Here is a 16,837-nt window from a genome sequence, read left to right as displayed (position 1 = left end):
GTCAGTTTTGGTCGTTCCTTAATCCCTTGCAACGCCGTGCAAGTAAGCCTCGATAGGCAATGAAAGGCTGCGAGGTTTCCTAGGAATTTCATATATCGTGACTTTCTTGTATCTATTGGAAGCTCGCCTCCAACCTCGACGTAACCTATCAATGGGTAACACTCATCCTAGAAATTCTTTGTCGGTAACACTCGGAGATGAACCAGTCTGTTTTTATTGCATTATAAGACATAATCCATTTGGTTGAACATACCATGTAAGACACAATCCATTTGGTTGAACATACCTTTATAATTAATTAATGGTAATTCAAGGTATTAAGTCTGACCAATTAGGATCTTCTACACAACTAAAATTTGTCGAGAACTATAATTAGGATGTGCATGTGGACGGTCAAGATGAACGGTGAATAACCATAAATAAAAATTAACCTTGAAACTTATTTCTCTTACAGAATTATGTCGACGACGTTCTTGTCTATTCTTTCTTCTTCACTCTTGTCAGTTGCCAAACTTGATTATTCGCGAGTCGGATGTTATTAATACGGGCTTTGCAGCTGGGGATCCAACTATCCAAGTTGTATCAAAAGAACATAAATGCTTTAAAGCTTAAAAACTTAAAACATAATAAAGACATACATACGAGTACGTACGACACACAACTAGGGCCAGGCATTCATATAGACATTTAATATACTATATTGTACATGCTGACATGCATTAGGGTAAAATACAACGTTAAATAGAAGCAAAATACGTTATATTTTAAGCATCATTAAATTTCCAAAAAAGGAAAAAATATTTTGTACTAAATGAAACTAACACAATATTTTGAAGGAAAGGTTCTGATTTTTTTACATTCAATATATCAAATTAAAAATTAGATATTTTTTTTTGTTAAATAAGTAAAATTCAAGAATACGATACAAAGAATATATATGAAAAATACAGTCTTTTTCAAACATCAACACTTGAAAGAAAAAGAAAAAAAAAGGTAAAAAAAAATCACAAATCAAAATCTTCGTTATCATCAATCTCATGGTCCAATAAATTCCAAGAGCCATCGTCTTGTTGGACCATACCTTTGTTTTTAAGAACTCTCCATTTTCCTGGGACCATACACTCGTCTTTTAACCCATCCACTGATTTATTGACCAATCCGATATCTCTTTTCACATCGAGTCTGAATTCGTCAGCTTTGGCCGTTCCTTGAGTCCCTGCAACGCCGTGCAAGTAAGCCTCTAGGCAGTGGAAGGTCGCGAGGTTTCCTGGAGATTTCATGTATTGTGACTTTCTTGTGTCTATTGGAAGCTCGTCTCCAACTTCGGAGTAACCTATCGGGGGATATATCGGAATTATGTCCGGTAGATTCCTTGTCCGTAACACTCGGAGATCTTCCAACCTGTTTTTCATTGCATTATAAGACATGTTTCATCTGTAAGAACGTACCATGTAAGATATCAAGGCTATATTATAAATTTATATAGGACCTTTATAATAAGGTTAGTTGATATAGTACTATTAATCACACAATACGTGGATGATATAATTTGTAAATGTAAATATGGGTAGAATATATTTAATATAATATTTTATCATAATTTTTTCATGATGATTCTTTCTTCGGTATCAAAAGAAAAAGGGTCTCTTCATGTTTTGTATAAGACTAGACCTCATTTACGGCATAAATCACTGACTTCCACTTGACGGCCTATCGTAAATTCGTAATGATTAATTGATATATGTCTTTTATCAATGATTTCTCAAAAATGATTCGGATAAGGGTATGGATGCTTGCACGTACATAAAACTTTTCAACGGAAATCTTAAAATCCAAAAATTATATTTGAATACGAATATTAAGATATAATATCCGTTGTAACATGAACATCCTGACTTTTTTTGTTCTTCTAGCCAGGTATATAACACACATGATGCATATCTTTACAATAATTATGAATCATAGCTTTGTTTTTAAATGGTAACGAAAACTATTTGTTAACTAAGTGATTATATACTTATATATTTTTAAAACCTTTATCAATTTGTACTAAAGACACTCATTTATCATGTATCCACGATGTTTAAGGCTTAACCCAACTTCGGGCTCAACAGAATTCAAATAAAAGAGTAGTATTTTGGTATGAAATGACAATTTTGAAAATATTGAGAAAAAATATATAGAAGTAGATTGGATCGACATACCCGGAGAAGAGTTTCTTAAAGTCAGAATCCCCAACACGAGGACTAGCAAAGACAAAGGCCGTAACTGGAAAAGACTTATCAGGACGACTCTTTGGTCGGTTATAACCATTAGCCACAATATCCGCAGCATTAAGCGTCGCGAGTGCAGCTCCAAGACTATGACCACAGATAGTTATACTAACTTCTTCGTCCTTATACTTATCCAACAATCTCCCAACCTCTCGTAATACCTATTTTGTTATTCTCTCTCAGATATATACTTTTGCAAAGAAAACCAAAATGGTAAAAATCTTCATTTAAAAAGTACTATTTAGACGGACCTGGTCACGAGCATTGGCCTTAGTAAAAGGTGATCGTTCATCTTGAGACATGTAAATTGAATACCAACCTTGATGAATTTGTACTTGATCATTTTTCTCACCAAAGATTTTCTTGGCGTTCACTAAACCGAATTCGAAGTCATTAACCCATTCAAGCGGTTGAACTGAGCCTCTCCAAGCAACCACAATATCTCTCCGGCCAAGAAGCGCCGTGCCTTGGTCGTCTGTTACCGCCACGTAACCCATCCAATTCGACTCCTTTGTCCATCCCTCACGTGAAACTGGGAACAATAGGAATGACTCAGGCACGTGGACCTGTGATGTCGCGTATAGAAACTTCGTCACTTTGTACTTTGTGTACGGATGTGCTTTCTCTAGACCCACCTGCGTTTTAAGAAAACAAAAACGGTTTGCATCATTGTTTCTTGCATAAGAAGAAAGTACCTTTTCCCTTTATTTATTAAATAAATATACTTCTTGCTTCGATTGGTGACATTATAAAATAGTATAAAAAATGAAAACAACATATGTGGAGTAAGTTGTAATATATCATATAGTATGTACACTCTAACAAATAAAGCATATTCCATCATTTGGGTAATTTACACCGTTTTTGATTGACGTAAGATGAAATAAGGCATATTGCATCATTTGGTTAATTCCACAAAAGTATATGATGGATGGGTATAACAAACTAACCTTGGCAAATAATAATTAAGGAATTTCAACTTTTCACGTTTCACAATTCTAAAAACTGTACCGATCGATCAAAACGTTAGATATGTAAACTTTTCTTTTCAATTTTTCCGATGATACCTTGGCGAAGAAGTCTTTTCTAGAGTAGATGCTAGCGCCAGCAAACTTAGACTCGGTGTTGATATTGAAAGTATCATAACCTGCTTGAGCCATCTCGCCATAATGTATGATATACTCCCGGAGATCTTGATCCAACGGCTGTAACATCCCTTTCCAGTGGTTTAGACCGCTCAGATCTCTCCATCTCTTTGCGAATTCTTTAGCCACTATCAATTTCTCCTCCTCCTCTTTCTTCTTCCTCTTCATGATTCTCTTGAAGCTAAAACACCTCATCGCTTTCTTGTCTTCTTCCTCCATAATCAATCGTTCAGATATATCTCTAAAGTTTATTTGATCAGAGAAGAAGCTCTTTGAGTTAAAGAAGATGAATTATGTTGAAAACTTTAGAGATGATAGCTGGTTTGATGATATAAATATTTAATCGCGTATCTTAGGCGTGCTGCAGAGGAAGCATCGTTCTCGTTATATTTGGTATTAAATATCAAATTTGTTTGATAGACAAAAAGTTTAAGTTTCTTAATATATCTGGAAACAAGTTCTTTTTAACGTTTAAGGAAAGCAATAGCTCATCAAACAAACGATTCCTTTCTTTTCTTATAATCTTCTTTCACTTTTCTGTCATGATCTATGCTATGACTATGACTATTCGAGTTGGATTTGACCAAACCAACCAAAAAAATATATAAAAGGGTTCGATGTAAAATTGGTTCAATTGAAACTATACCGAACCTTACCAAACTTGGATCAAGCTATCTATCTATATTTGCTAAACCGTAAAGTCAAAATTCGAAGAAAAAACGAATCGAGCATATCTACTATCATATATATTACGTGAAAGCATGAGTGTGGTGTCACTAATTGAGTAAATTGTCAATTGCTTGTAAACGTGGAGCAAGCTATCTAACGTAATACTAATATATGCTTTAAACAGGTCGACACAAACTTCTTTGGAAAAAGATCATATATCTATGCGATCATTTAACTATAGAAAAATATTTAAAAATGATTTGCAACTAATTTCATACAAATACTTTGATCTTATCTTAAATTATAATATAGTCGATAGCCACGTATAGCTCCGAAATTGACGGTCATATCATATGTGTGTTACCAACTAAAAAAGTCCACACGTTGATACATTACATGATTTCAGATCACAATTATATAGATTGATTTGTTTTTTTAAAAATATTTTCTTATCCGTGGAAGCTTCGTAACATGGATTGGAGGTTTACTAACTAAAACCGTGCACTTATTATCACGTTATGCAAATAAGTTGTTAAATAAATCTAAAATCCATAGCGGGTTTGTGCATATTAATAATAATGTTTCGCATCATAGATATTTTAGTACTCAAAAAATATGTGTTGTAACAAAACTATGAAGACAGGCCTTTTACAATATGGGCTTGAAGCTTTCATTTTTCGTCCATATATAGGGCCTAATTTATTCTCTTCTACTTGTTTTTTAGTCTCTCTCCCACACCAAGTTTAAAAGATTTGTTACATGTGAAACTTGACCGTCATAATACCAGGCCCGGCTCTAAGGGTGTGCAAGCGGTGCACTAGCACAGGGTCCCCAAAATTTTTTCCTTATTTTTTAGTGTTTTATGATGTATTTTTAAAAAATCTAGAAGAAAAATACAGAGAACAAAGGGCCCTTTTTTGGTTGGAGCACAGGGACCAAAAAAATATTGAGCCGGGCCTGCATAATACTATATAGAAAAAGCCATCATACTATAGGATAAATAAATGATTGTACAGCTGCAGAAAATCCAAATGTACAGTACGTAATAATTGGTGTACAATGTTAAAGTATGACCATTTTGGTGAAAAACTAAAAATGGTCCTGAGTCCAGTGCATGGCTTCACAAGGATCATTGCACTACTGTCTCCACAAAATTAGTCACATACACACGTGTAATTATAGATGAACACAGAGGTTGTGTGTTACCCTCACCCTCAGGCCTCAGCGATAGGCGTTAGGGTTTGTCGAAATTGGTGATATGATAGACCCTTGTGAGATCCTTTGAAATGAATGAGCTTTTTGGATTAGCCTTAATAGTCTCATGGGTTTAACAGGGCTAATTAATCTGTTAGAGTTTTGAATAATCATTTTTTTCTTACCACCCAAATATACTAAATTTAGAATATTTTTTAAATATATTAATTAGTAAATAACAAATACGCAAATTACTAAATATATGATAGAATTTAATTAGGTGTAATATCATTTTTTGAAATTTAATATTTGTTGCTCAATTTTTTAAAATTTTTTTTTAAGAAAAGACTCATTTACAATGTGGGAAAAAACTGAAGTTGGTGAAACTTAAGAGAAAAAAGCTTTGGAACCAGAGTAATTTCACAGTGGAGAAACCTAGAGGGTCGAGAAAATCATTTGTTTAGGGTGATGACTGATGTTTATGATAAACGATCTTCAAACCATATGTGCAATAGTCCGTTAAACATACGAGTTTTTTTTCGTAACGTAAACATATAAATTTATTCGTAATCGTCTTGTCAATGATACGTGAGATGTCGACTGTCGAGAGCCAACTTTGTTGACGTCGTTTTTATTTCTTCTTTCCACATATGATGGATCGTGGTTTGGAAGATCATCCTAATCAAGTTGTGGTCCAATTTTGTAATTGTTGTGTGTTGTGAAGTGGATATTGAATTCTGGTATAGAATTTTGTCACTAAAACCAAATTGTGAATGTGTAAAGATACCCGAAAAAAGTGTATTATCATGGATGACATATGATTTGATAAAAATCTAATCGCATTTGATTTCAAATAATTTTTTAAGTATTGGGTTTTGTATCTTAAACAAATATTGAAGTCGACCAAAAAGAAATACATTATTGAAGTAAATTAAAGTCTTCCTGCTCAAAGTTGTAACAAGGAACAAAAATGCTACCTATAATTGGACACTTTTTTCTCTGTGACGGCACCTGTATTTGGAAACATATACTGATCTACGTAAACTACTCTTAAATCATAGCATAATATTCGGTTTGAACTTAGTAAGTATCTATTATCTGGTAATATATAAACTTTTCTTGTTTAAGAATGCCACTTAGAACGATTACAGTTGTCAAGGATCTATGTAATGGTGTGATCCTTATAATCTTAGATGGTGGGGTGCATATACTAGACCCACAAAAGAACCTAACCATTCTAATGCCGTGTTACTGAATACCACTCTTTGGTTCATTTAAAAGAACACTAAAATTCGTAGTATATAAATATACAGTTATACACCCTAACGTTGATTTAGAAATATATATGTATTGGCTATTAGATTAATAGGGTTGGTACATTGATGACTGATGGAGTAGAGATAGATATGGATACCATTTTATTTTCTTGCTTAGAAGCATAAACAAAAGCATGTGGGAAGAGAAAGCTCCCTTTTACACCTCTAATGTGGCTAAGAGTCCCCAACACAAATCCTTTTCATAAATTCACACATACAACAAATTTCCATGACATAACCAGCAATTCAATAGAGCCCACTTTTGAGAAACAAAGATGCAATACTCAAAATAGGAACAATTCTTTTAATACGTCTAATTACAATTTTGTTAGTACACAAGTCAGCATCACCAACTTCAAAACTAATGAATCTTATTTAATTGAGGAGACGACCAAAAAAAATTAAATGTATATATTGTTAAAGATTTTCATCTTCTGATCCAATATAAAAACCCTGTAACAACGATGTAATCAAGTATAAAACAAAATCATGGCACCATAATCAGAAATTTAAAAATGTGTGTATAAGATATAGTTAGGTATGTGTGCACATGTGTTAATATGTATAAATTTGTGTATATTTTGTAAGTTAAAGCAAAGTATAGAAGAGACAAGATGTTGATTTTTTGTAAAAGGACCACCTTCAAATATTGTTACAAAATACATATACACACACATGGATACATGTATGCCACCCCCACTAGGTTATGTGACATTCTTTTCAATTCTCTGTTCTTTCCCCTTCTTCGACGCTGCTCACATTAATTTCCCCTTTCCCTTTCATAGTTAGTTAGCTAAGCTTTTTCTCAATAAATCAATCTAATCATTCTCAAAAAGACCAACCAGTAAACACGTATACCTTCTTCCTTTTGTTTTTTTGTCTATCTACATTTGAACATCAAGCTACTTAACTGTTCGGCGATTAACTTTTGTCTGTGAAAATTGGAACTATGTCGAAATTAATTGGGGAAATTTTTTTGGAAACGACACGGTTTGTTTAACTGGGAAAGTTATTGAGTTAAACAAAACTATAAATTTTCAATCCTCTTAGGCTCTAAAGATGAAACATATACAGTATATAATATTGGTAATTAAAAATAATTATCAAATAGTTTATAAATTTACTCAAGATTACTACAATCAATATGTTGCAATGAAAGGTCCAATAGTATCACAATATCGTCATTTTATTGATTTATTCTATCCATTTATTTTATAATTAGTACTACAAGAGTAATACTGTAAGTAATAAGAGCTAGTATATAGTGTCAAGTATTTTTATAACATTAAAAATAAATAAATAAATGTCTCTGAATTTGTGTTTGATCAATTTACGAAAAGAAGGGCAAAATCAATATGATCTGTGCTGACAAAGTAATGCGGGAAAAAGTCAGTATAAAACAGCTCTTCTCTCCCAAAGTGTTCTACGTTTGAACAATAATAATACCGAGTCTAAGTTATGATGGTGTAATAACAACGAATCAGCTATACTAGTAATATTTAACAAGCTTTTATCTTAGATGTGCCTGATTAGATTATTGGGTCAAGTCTTATTTAAACTTTGAATTATAATCAAACACTTATTTAAACTACGGCTATTTAGATGATAATGACTCAAATTTAAAGTTTATTAACTCTGTGGTGAAATTATGGTTTTTAGTTTGAAAATCACCATCAGAAAATATTACTACCAAACGTTATGCATTTCGTACAGAAAACAACTCTAAAACAATGATGTTTGTGGAAACCGAAACAATGGTACTTTTACCGTGTAAAATTTAATGTGGGGGTTTAAATCAGACCTTAAGTAGCATTAAAATTAATGTACACTAATGTAGTTACTTTACCATTATTAAATCTAATCGTCAATAACTCTATAACCGTTTATTGTGTCTGTTTGTTAGCCATTTTTAGAGCTAATATCATAACAGTTATTTACCATAACTTCTACAGAAACGAGTTTAGTTACTAATTTCTTGGAAATAAGTTATTAGTACCATACTATTACGTAAAAATAAATTAAAAAGGTAAATAATCCCATCATACTGATCATTCTCAGTATTGCCGAACCGAACACAAACTGAAAATTGTCAAAGACAAAGGTAAAAAGAACCGAGAGGGACCAAAGACTTAAAGTGTAGTTTACTTTGGTTTTAAAATTTGAAAATCTAAGATGAACAGAAGAACGTTCCTCGTCATCTGTGCACTCTCTACTTAAAAAAATAAAGCATAGTTTCAATTTCATTCAGATTATTATTCTTCCAACGGTCGAAAAAGGTAAAAATCCCAATTTATTATAAAAATACATTATACAAAAACTATATTTTATATTTTTATTATCAATCCTTCCAAACAAGTAAGTCTCTCATCCTTCTTCTTAATCCCAAAGGCCCAAACTTTGAATCATCACTATCACTCTCTCTCTCTCTCACTCAAGAAACTGCACGGACAACGACATGCTTTTAATTTCCATGCAAATCACTCTTTTCTTCTCAAGAAACCATTTTTGAAAAATTGAAACCTTTTTTCCTCTCTTATCAGATATCATCATCAAGACATCAATCAATGGTGGCCGGTGGTAAGGTTCGTGTAACAATGGGTTTTCATAAATCATCACCTTCCACTAAAAAAACCAAAGACATGACTTCTCCTCTTCCTTTACCTCTCCCTCCTCCACCTCCTCCTCCGTCTCTACTTAAACCGCCTTCTTCCGGTTCTTCTACTAAACCGTCTACTAATCATCCTGGTAAACCGGGTTTCACCCGCTCTTTCGGCGTTTATTTCCCACGCGCTTCCGCTCAAGTCCACGCTGCTGCTGCCGCTTCTTCACAAAACGGCGTCGTCTCTGAGCTTCGTCGTCAGGTCGAGGAGCTTCGTGAGAGAGAAGCTCTGTTGAAAACAGAGGTCCTCGAGCTTAAGCTTCTCAGAGAGTCCGTTTCAGTTATCCCGTTGCTAGAGTCGCAGATCGCTGAGAAGAGCGGCGAAGTCGAGAGTTTGAGGAAAGAGACGGCGAGGTTAGCGGAGGAGAACGAGACATTACGGCGAGAGTTTGACCGGAGCGAGGAGATGAGGAGAGAGAGCGAGAGGAGAGAGAAGGAAACAGAGGCGGAGATGGTTGAGCTTCGGAAACTTGTTTCGTCGGAGAGTGACGACCACGCGCTCTCGAATTCGCAGAGGTTTCAGGGTTTAATGGATGTGTCGGCGAAGTCGAGTCTCATCAGAAGTTTAAAACGGCTCGGGTCGATGAGGAACATACCCGACCCGATTCAGAGCCAAGAGAACATCAAGAGCGTTTCTTCATCCGGCGACGCCGACGGCGACATTTATCGGAAAGACGAGATCGAGAATTATTCCAAGAGCTGTAACTCGGACGAACTCACTGAGTCGACGTCACTCTCAACCGTCAGATCTAGGGTTCCGAGAGTCCCTAAACCACCGCCGAAACGGTCATTTTCTTCATTATGTGATTCCACGGAGAACAGAGCAGATCCTCCACCGCCGCCGCAGAAATCAATTCCGCCTCCTCCTCCTCCTCCTCCCCCTCCGCCACCGCTTCTTCAACAACAACCACCACCTCCGTCTGTTTCCAAAGCTCCTCCTCCGCCTCCTCCACCGCCGCCACCGAAGAGTTTAGGCATTGCGTCGGCGAAAGTGAGGAGAGTACCGGAAGTCGTGGAGTTTTACCACTCGCTGATGAGAAGAGACTCAACAAATTCTAGAAGAGATTCCACCGGCGGTGGCACCGCCGCAGAAGCGATACTCGCTAGCTCCAATGCCCGAGACATGATCGGAGAAATAGAAAACCGATCGGTTTATCTCCTCGCGGTAATTATCAAATCTAGCTCTTCAACCGGTTCGGTACATTTCGGTTTAGTTTCTTCAATCTCTGACTTTGGTTGCGTCAGTGAGAATTGACTGGTCGTTTCGTTCCACTTTTTCCTCGTCCTTTTCCAAGTAACTACTTTCAAAATTTTAAAAAATCATAAACCGGTATTGGTTTAACTTAACCGAACATTGCAGATAAAAACCGACGTGGAAACGCAAGGAGATTTCATAAGGTTCTTGATCAAAGAAGTAGAAAACGCTGCGTTTTCAGATATCGAAGACGTTGTCCCCTTCGTCAAATGGCTCGACGACGAACTCTCTTACTTGGTATGAAGAAAGATTTCTTGGTTTGGCTATGTGATTATTAGAGATTTGAAATATTGAAATTATTTTGATGTTTGGTTTCTAAAGGTTGATGAGAGAGCAGTGTTGAAACACTTCGAATGGCCGGAGCAAAAAGCCGATGCGTTACGTGAAGCAGCGTTTTGTTATTTCGATTTGAAGAAACTCATATCAGAAGCTTCTCGTTTCCGGGAAGACCCTCGTCAATCTTCAGGCTCTGCTCTTAAAAAAATGCAAGCTTTATTTGAAAAGTAAAATTAAAAATCCAATCTTTGATTCATTCATTTTTTAACTCTTTTAATTTGAGATGAGACTAATCAAAAGAATCTTTTGGTTGATGTTAATAGGTTAGAGCATGGTGTTTATAGTCTCTCGAGGATGAAAGAATCGGCGGCTACAAAATTCAAGAGTTTCCAAATTCCGGTTGATTGGATGCTCGAAACCGGCATTACTAGCCAGGTCAGCAACATAGCCAATCTCGAGATTTACATTAGTGAGATGCTTCTTCTATGTTTCTTTCTTGCTACTAGATTATAATATTGCTTCTTGCTTCAATTGGTCATGATCAATATACTTCCCAAATTTGTGTGCAGTTATTGCGTTTTGATTGGCATATAGAAAACATATAGGTCACAAGAACAACAATTCTTATGGTCCCCAATTTTTGATAAAAGTCAATTGTTGAGGGCAGGGCAATTGTGAAAAATTGTTGTTTGTTTGAGATACTGTCTTCTTCACTCTATTATTAGTTTTTTTTTGCTTGTTTACATGGTGAATGAAACTATTATGTACAAGATGACAAATTCAGATAGATACAAATTATTTCAGAAAAAGTAAACTTGTTGGATACAGTGTTTTACTTTAATGTTTTTGGTGGGGTTTTTCCTATGTGCACGCCTGTGATATTTTCCGAGATTTTCTCATATTGTATCTTCCTGTCTGTTTCCTTTGTTTTCTTGCTTCGGGATTCATGAGATTTTTTAATACACATACGCACACACCACAAGTAACAAATAGACAAATCAATAGAGAGATTGGAATCTGATTCTCTAATGACTTTGGATGCCTTCATTCTCACTCTTTCAAGTTTTAATGTTTAAGTCTAGTGTGCTTAAATAAGTTACCCGAGTCTCATATTTGTTTAGTATAAACTTAGAATATGGGTATGTTCAAGTTTCGTATTAAGTGTGTTGTTATGTTACGAATGTGATTTCAGATTAAACTAGCATCCGTGAAACTAGCGATGAAGTATATGAAGAGAGTATCAGCAGAGCTTGAAGCCACTGGAGGTGGTGGTCCTGAAGAGGAAGAGCTTATTGTCCAAGGCGTTAGATTCGCATTCCGTGTTCATCAGGTAAACTTAAAAGACCTTGATCATTGGTTTAGTGTTTGTTACAACAATTGTTTTGCTCCAAACTCTTGAAACTTTGTTTTTGTTCAGTTTGCTGGAGGATTCGATGCAGAGACAATGAGGGCATTTCAAGAGCTAAGGGATAAAGCAAGATCATGTCATGTTCAGTGTCAAAGCCAAACACATCAACATAAACTTTGTTATCGATCTACCCCTTGTTGAAGAAGCAATCTTAGCTTCATATATATCCAACCTCACTGTTGTCATTATCTCGATCGATTCAATTTGTTTTTTTTTTTTTTTTTAAATCTAGACCGATAACTCTTGTGAATATACGTTCTTTTCTTGCTGAATGAAAAGAAGAGAGGATGAAACAGTTCATAATCAATCGAAAACCATCTTTGTCATATGTACTGCTAATAAAAGTTATAACAGAAAATGTCTCAGAAAGACAGAAGTAAAACTAAATTCCATTATCCTAAAACCAAGAACTCAGAGCATGCACTTTTAAGATTACACCTCCTAGTTACACAACCACCCAACTATCACTTTTGTCACTTTTGTATCCCGCATCTTCGGATTCAGACCCATCACCATCAACTGCATCTTTAGAGAGTTCCATCTGAAAACAAAAAGGAAGGACGTATTTGTTAGGACAAAGGAATTAACAAAAAAAAACAGAGTTGAAAGACATGTCCTGAGAAACAAGAATACACACCATTTGAAGAACTGCTGCTTTCTCCATTTTAGCGTTGGGCAAAGCTTCAACAACATTGTCCACAATAACATATTCGTCATCTGAATGACCTGATCAAAGACATAAAGAACGGATTTAGTTACCCCTTTCAGATAAATTCGCAACACTCTCGTTTTAAAGGAAACAAAACTACAATTACCTTTGTCAGCCTCCTCCATTGCAGAGTCACCTTCATCATCAGATGAGTATTCGTTGTAGAAGGCAAAAGTATCAAAAGGAGGCAGAACCCTAAGAGGTCGAATCAAATATGGTAAGGGCACTCCTGCAACAAAAAATACAAAATCAACCAAGACACATAAATTTCCAAATCAATAAACTCAGAGCATGAAACAAAAAGGAACCTCAAGGATAAAAATCAAATTGTTGGAAAGACTAAACCGTGACACAAGCAAATCAACTTACCATTACAGCCTTTCCTCTTGCGAGAATCCATGAGACAATCGACATAAACTGGTTCCAACTTCGCCATGTCCTGATTCAGAACAGTAATTCATAATCAATCAGGTGAAGCAATTGCAGGAACTTACTTATATGAGAACCAAAGAGATCAACCTAAACCTAAAGTACCCTTAAACAAGATAGGAAATTTTATCAAAGAACCCTATACAGATTATTAAAGTTTGTAACTTTGTATACCCAATCGACTAAAAAAGATTGAAAATTTTATGAAAGAGCCCTTCAAAGATTAAGAAACTTATCATCTTTGTACACCTGATCGACGAAAACATATTAAAAACAAGAGATTCAGATCGTTCGAAGCAGAGATATACAGGAAAATTACGCCGCAAGCAAAAAAATAAACAAAGTAAACCCTAGTTTCCGTAACCATACCCTCGAAGGAAAATAAAAATAAAAAAATTCAGTGTCAAATAGTTAGGTATGATAATTACCTTAAGAAGATTAAAGATGAAACTGCTAAATCAGATCTCTAGAGAAATTGGATGGTCGTTCGAATTATCAAAACAATTCAGTCAGGGGAAGAAGAAGAAGAAGAGCAGAGAGATTTGCGGTGGCTATAAAACTTGAGATTAGGCAATGCTGGGATGTGTTATTAGCGATATAAATAGGGTTTAATTAATTATTTTTGTAGCTGACGTGTCACTGATTAAACCAAATATGCAAGCGGTTTAGATTCCTTATAAACCGGTTCGGTTTACACTATTATTATTTCTTGACCTCTCTCTCTCTCCATCTTCCTCTTCTTCTTCTTCTTCTTCTCACTAATCCAGGAAAAAATTAGGGTTTTATTCCCGCGGAAAACTCACCGGAAATTGTCTCAATTCGTCTTCCGGGTAATGTTAAATCACAAGGCTTTAGTAATATCTGTTAATGTTTAACGTCTGCTTGATTCGTTTTTGGTAGCTATGTTCTTCTCTTTGCTTCAAGATATAGGGATAAATACTTTTGTTTTGACTTAGATAAATATGAAATTTTTTATCGATTTGATTAGTCTAGGTTTTGTATCTGTGTTTCATCAAATGAGATAAGACTAAAACATTTTTGTGGGTTGTTATAGAATTATAGAGAAAAATGGATACAACAAGTCCTGCTGTGTTTGTGAATGGAGCTTTGTTGAGAAGGTACATTGGTCAGAAAGTGAGAGCAGTGATTCAAGTAATCAGGTCAGACATTGGATCGGTGATTGGTAAATCGACTGATGATCAACAGATTGTTGTTAAAGGTTCGCCTCAACCTCCTTTAACTAGTTACCTTGAGGTGATTGGGATTGCTGAGAGTGACAACACCATTCGTGCTGATGTTTGGACCAACTTTGGTGATAGTTTCGGTATGTAAATCTAGTGAAAAAAGTCCTTTCCTTTAAGCTCTCTCAATTGAGTTTTATTGGTTTACTGTAAGATTTGCAAAATTCTTTTTCGCTTGAGTTGGATCTTGTTTTGGTTGCAGATGCACAGAACTACAATGAACTATGTAAGCTTGCAAATGGTGAGTTTAGACACTTGTTTATCTAAATTACAGGGGTACTGGCGATACGGATGGAAGCTATTTCCAAGTATTTAATCTTGTTGATTATTCAGGTTGGAGATAGTTAATATATGATATCTAGTGTTGAAGCTCTTCTGTTTCATGTGAACTAGGGTTCTTATGGTCTTTGATTTCTTATCATAGCTTTCAGATTCAAGGCAAACTATGTTGGTTAATCTAACTATGAATCATATATATGTTTCTTGATTAATGTTTTGGTTCTCATTGCTTCTTTTTGAGTCCATCACATCTGGATGTCTTAGATTGTAAATGGCCTAATGAAAAAACACGCACACTTTGTTGGAAACAAAAATTTACACACACAAGTACACAACTCAAAAATGTTAAGGAATCTGGAAAATTAGTAATAGTATTTTGTAAAAAAACAAAAATTCTCTTTTCTGAAATACGATCGATCATACACAACAACTTCGAAAGCCCACGGCCCATCCAACGTTTCTTTAAAACGACATCGTTGGAGGCTGGCTTTAAACCGGACTATTGAGAGATTTAACCATCATGGAAGAATCATAAGACTGACACAACCGAAGTAGAGTCACAAAACCTTTAAACCTAAACCGGAGAAATTTGGTGACGAAGAAGAAATCAATCAGTTTTGGCAAAGGTGATTGCTTTGGTATTTTGTGTGTTTTCTCGTGGAGGGTTATAGATTTCACTTCTAGGGTTTTGCCTGGTTTGAGCTGTTGTTGTTGGTACTGTTCTTCTTCGCCGCTGAATCTATTACTTTTCGGGTAAATCTTTACTGTTTGCAACTTGAATGTCATATGCGTTGTTTCTTGGTTAATTCGTTTGTAACCGTGTATGAGGTTAGTGGCTGACTCGTGTATGGATTAGAGGAAATCAAATCAATTGTTGTTGTAAAAAGCTGACAACTTTACTAGGGATTTGAGAAATTAAGAACATTTACATAGGATCATTTTGTTGGTAGATTATAATTTCTCTGTGATGATGCAATTTTGGACTTGTGGGTGGCTCAAAAATCGAAACTTTTACTCGATTTAACTTGAACATCTCGTTTTAGTCTCGTTTGTATTACTATGGCATTCATTGTCCATATTAACTGTGAAACTGGGATCTCTCTTATATTGATGCTGAACTGTTTGTGTATACTCAGATTGAAACTTAGTCTGAGTATTCTCTTTCTTTAATCTTGAAGCTAGAGCTATGACTGAAGTGCAAATGGAAATGGAGGTAGAGACCAATTCTTCTTTGCAGGAGTCTGCCGTCCCGAAGCCTCAAGTCATATACAGATGTAAGAAATGCAGAAGGATAGTAGCTGTTGAGGAAAACGTTGTCCAGCATGAACCTGGTAAAGGTGAAGAATGCTTTGCTTGGAAAAAGAGAAGTGGAAACCCTGAACAAGTGCAATGCTCTTCTATCTTCGTCGAGCCTATGAAATGGATGCAGACAAGTGAGAGAATCTTTCTTAATAATTCCTTAACAAGTGAAAGAATCTTTCGTCCAGTTTCTTTCTAATGATCTTATTTACATTTGATTTTTAACAGTACATGATGGATTGGTGGAAGAGAAGCTTCTTTGTTTTGGATGTAATGGTCGGTTAGGTTATTTCAACTGGTCTGGGATGCAATGTAGCTGCGGCGCTTGGGTTAATCCGGCTTTCCAGCTTAATAAAAGCCGAATAGACGAGTGTAAATCCGAGTCAAACCTGCCAAACCCGAACCTAAAGACAGAAACTGGATGAAAGGAGAAGATGTTTAACTCTTGGATAATAAGATCAAAGGAAGCCTTACTATTGTATTCAATGTCCTTAAGGGGATTTTAGTTACAAAATCCAACAAAGTTTATTAGCTTAATCTCAAAAGTGTTGTTTGAATTCAAACATAGAGTTAGTTATGTGTATTTCTTTTTTCTTTTTGGTTCATTCTAATTTTAGGAGGAAACCCCAAGACAGAAAAAATAGGGAGACAAAAGGTTACACATATGGAAATTAGAGGCTATAAT

The 16,837-nt window shown here is 35.4% G+C and overlaps 5 protein-coding genes across 10 annotated transcripts; 3 read left to right on the top strand and 2 right to left on the bottom strand.

Moving 5' to 3' along the window:
• Nucleotides 1–910: 910 nt before the first annotated feature.
• On the bottom strand, nucleotides 911–3,903 carry LOC104773352 (phospholipase A1-IIgamma). Its single transcript, XM_087479820.1, has 4 exons — nucleotides 3,341–3,903; nucleotides 2,525–2,908; nucleotides 2,205–2,434; nucleotides 911–1,401 (listed from the first exon to the last, which is right to left on the bottom strand). Exons 1-4 carry the CDS (start codon nucleotides 3,635–3,637, stop codon nucleotides 1,005–1,007), a joined length of 1,308 nt encoding a protein of 435 aa, XP_087335946.1. The 5' UTR covers nucleotides 3,638–3,903; the 3' UTR covers nucleotides 911–1,004.
• A 4,999-nt stretch (nucleotides 3,904–8,902) lies between these two features.
• On the top strand, nucleotides 8,903–12,521 carry LOC104773354 (protein INCREASED PETAL GROWTH ANISOTROPY 1). The gene is made up of 6 exons (XM_010497942.3): nucleotides 8,903–10,421; nucleotides 10,617–10,748; nucleotides 10,833–11,014; nucleotides 11,111–11,222; nucleotides 11,980–12,117; nucleotides 12,205–12,521. Exons 1-6 carry the CDS (start codon nucleotides 9,162–9,164, stop codon nucleotides 12,334–12,336), a joined length of 1,956 nt encoding a protein of 651 aa, XP_010496244.2. The 5' UTR covers nucleotides 8,903–9,161; the 3' UTR covers nucleotides 12,337–12,521.
• LOC104773353 (uncharacterized) lies at nucleotides 12,499–13,916 on the bottom strand. The gene is made up of 5 exons (XM_010497941.2): nucleotides 13,762–13,916; nucleotides 13,274–13,343; nucleotides 13,011–13,133; nucleotides 12,833–12,921; nucleotides 12,499–12,736 (listed from the first exon to the last, which is right to left on the bottom strand). Exons 2-5 carry the CDS (start codon nucleotides 13,338–13,340, stop codon nucleotides 12,641–12,643), a joined length of 375 nt encoding a protein of 124 aa, XP_010496243.1. The 5' UTR covers nucleotides 13,341–13,343; nucleotides 13,762–13,916; the 3' UTR covers nucleotides 12,499–12,640.
• Nucleotides 13,917–14,035: 119 nt separating this feature from the next.
• LOC104773355 (replication protein A 14 kDa subunit B) lies at nucleotides 14,036–15,065 on the top strand. The gene is made up of 3 exons (XM_010497943.3): nucleotides 14,036–14,163; nucleotides 14,388–14,657; nucleotides 14,777–15,065. Exons 2-3 carry the CDS (start codon nucleotides 14,402–14,404, stop codon nucleotides 14,839–14,841), a joined length of 321 nt encoding a protein of 106 aa, XP_010496245.2. The 5' UTR covers nucleotides 14,036–14,163; nucleotides 14,388–14,401; the 3' UTR covers nucleotides 14,842–15,065.
• A 283-nt stretch (nucleotides 15,066–15,348) lies between these two features.
• LOC147930506 (putative inactive dual specificity protein phosphatase-like At4g18593) lies at nucleotides 15,349–16,748 on the top strand. Of its 6 annotated transcripts, none has more exons than XM_010497945.3 (3): nucleotides 15,349–15,479; nucleotides 16,032–16,286; nucleotides 16,381–16,748. In XM_010497945.3, exons 2-3 carry the CDS (start codon nucleotides 16,040–16,042, stop codon nucleotides 16,575–16,577), a joined length of 444 nt encoding a protein of 147 aa, XP_010496247.1. In that variant the 5' UTR covers nucleotides 15,349–15,479; nucleotides 16,032–16,039; the 3' UTR covers nucleotides 16,578–16,748. The 6 variants fall into 6 exon arrangements, with proteins under 6 accessions (XP_010496247.1, XP_010496248.1, XP_010496246.1 ...); XM_010497946.3 differs by having other exon boundaries at nucleotides 15,350–15,479; nucleotides 16,036–16,286; XM_010497944.3 differs by having other exon boundaries at nucleotides 15,350–15,606.
• Nucleotides 16,749–16,837: the final 89 nt, after the last annotated feature.

The sequence above is a fragment of the Camelina sativa genome, chromosome 12 (assembly GCF_030686135.1).
Source record: "Camelina sativa cultivar CO46 ecotype springtype chromosome 12, ASM3068613v1".
Taxonomy (NCBI): Eukaryota; Viridiplantae; Streptophyta; class Magnoliopsida; order Brassicales; family Brassicaceae; genus Camelina; species Camelina sativa.
The sequence above is the reverse complement of the archived record's forward strand: the minus strand, read 5'-3'. Positions and strand labels throughout refer to the sequence as shown.

Excerpts from the sequence above, each read along its gene's own strand:
- LOC104773352 (XM_087479820.1), bottom strand. The coding sequence starts at position 3,637 with ATGGAGGAAGAAGACAAGAAAGCGATGAGGTGTTTTAGCTTCAAGAGA. Across the intron at positions 2,909-3,340 it reads GAAAAGACTTCTTCGCCAAG|GTGGGTCTAGAGAAAGCACA; the intron begins GTATCATCGGAA and ends CTTAAAACGCAG. Across the intron at positions 2,435-2,524 it reads AGGCCAATGCTCGTGACCAG|GTATTACGAGAGGTTGGGAG; the intron begins GTCCGTCTAAAT and ends ATAACAAAATAG.
- LOC104773354 (XM_010497942.3), top strand. The coding sequence starts at position 9,162 with ATGGTGGCCGGTGGTAAGGTTCGTGTAACAATGGGTTTTCATAAATCA. Across the intron at positions 11,015-11,110 it reads ATGCAAGCTTTATTTGAAAA|GTTAGAGCATGGTGTTTATA; the intron begins GTAAAATTAAAA and ends TGATGTTAATAG. Across the intron at positions 11,223-11,979 it reads AAACCGGCATTACTAGCCAG|ATTAAACTAGCATCCGTGAA; the intron begins GTCAGCAACATA and ends ATGTGATTTCAG.
- LOC104773353 (XM_010497941.2), bottom strand. The coding sequence starts at position 13,340 with ATGGCGAAGTTGGAACCAGTTTATGTCGATTGTCTCATGGATTCTCGC. Across the intron at positions 12,922-13,010 it reads AATGGAGGAGGCTGACAAAG|GTCATTCAGATGACGAATAT; the intron begins GTAATTGTAGTT and ends GTCTTTGATCAG. Across the intron at positions 12,737-12,832 it reads AAGCAGCAGTTCTTCAAATG|ATGGAACTCTCTAAAGATGC; the intron begins GTGTGTATTCTT and ends TTTTGTTTTCAG.
- LOC104773355 (XM_010497943.3), top strand. The coding sequence starts at position 14,402 with ATGGATACAACAAGTCCTGCTGTGTTTGTGAATGGAGCTTTGTTGAGA. Across the intron at positions 14,658-14,776 it reads CAACTTTGGTGATAGTTTCG|ATGCACAGAACTACAATGAA; the intron begins GTATGTAAATCT and ends TTTTGGTTGCAG.
- LOC147930506 (XM_010497945.3), top strand. The coding sequence starts at position 16,040 with ATGACTGAAGTGCAAATGGAAATGGAGGTAGAGACCAATTCTTCTTTG. Across the intron at positions 16,287-16,380 it reads TATGAAATGGATGCAGACAA|TACATGATGGATTGGTGGAA; the intron begins GTGAGAGAATCT and ends GATTTTTAACAG.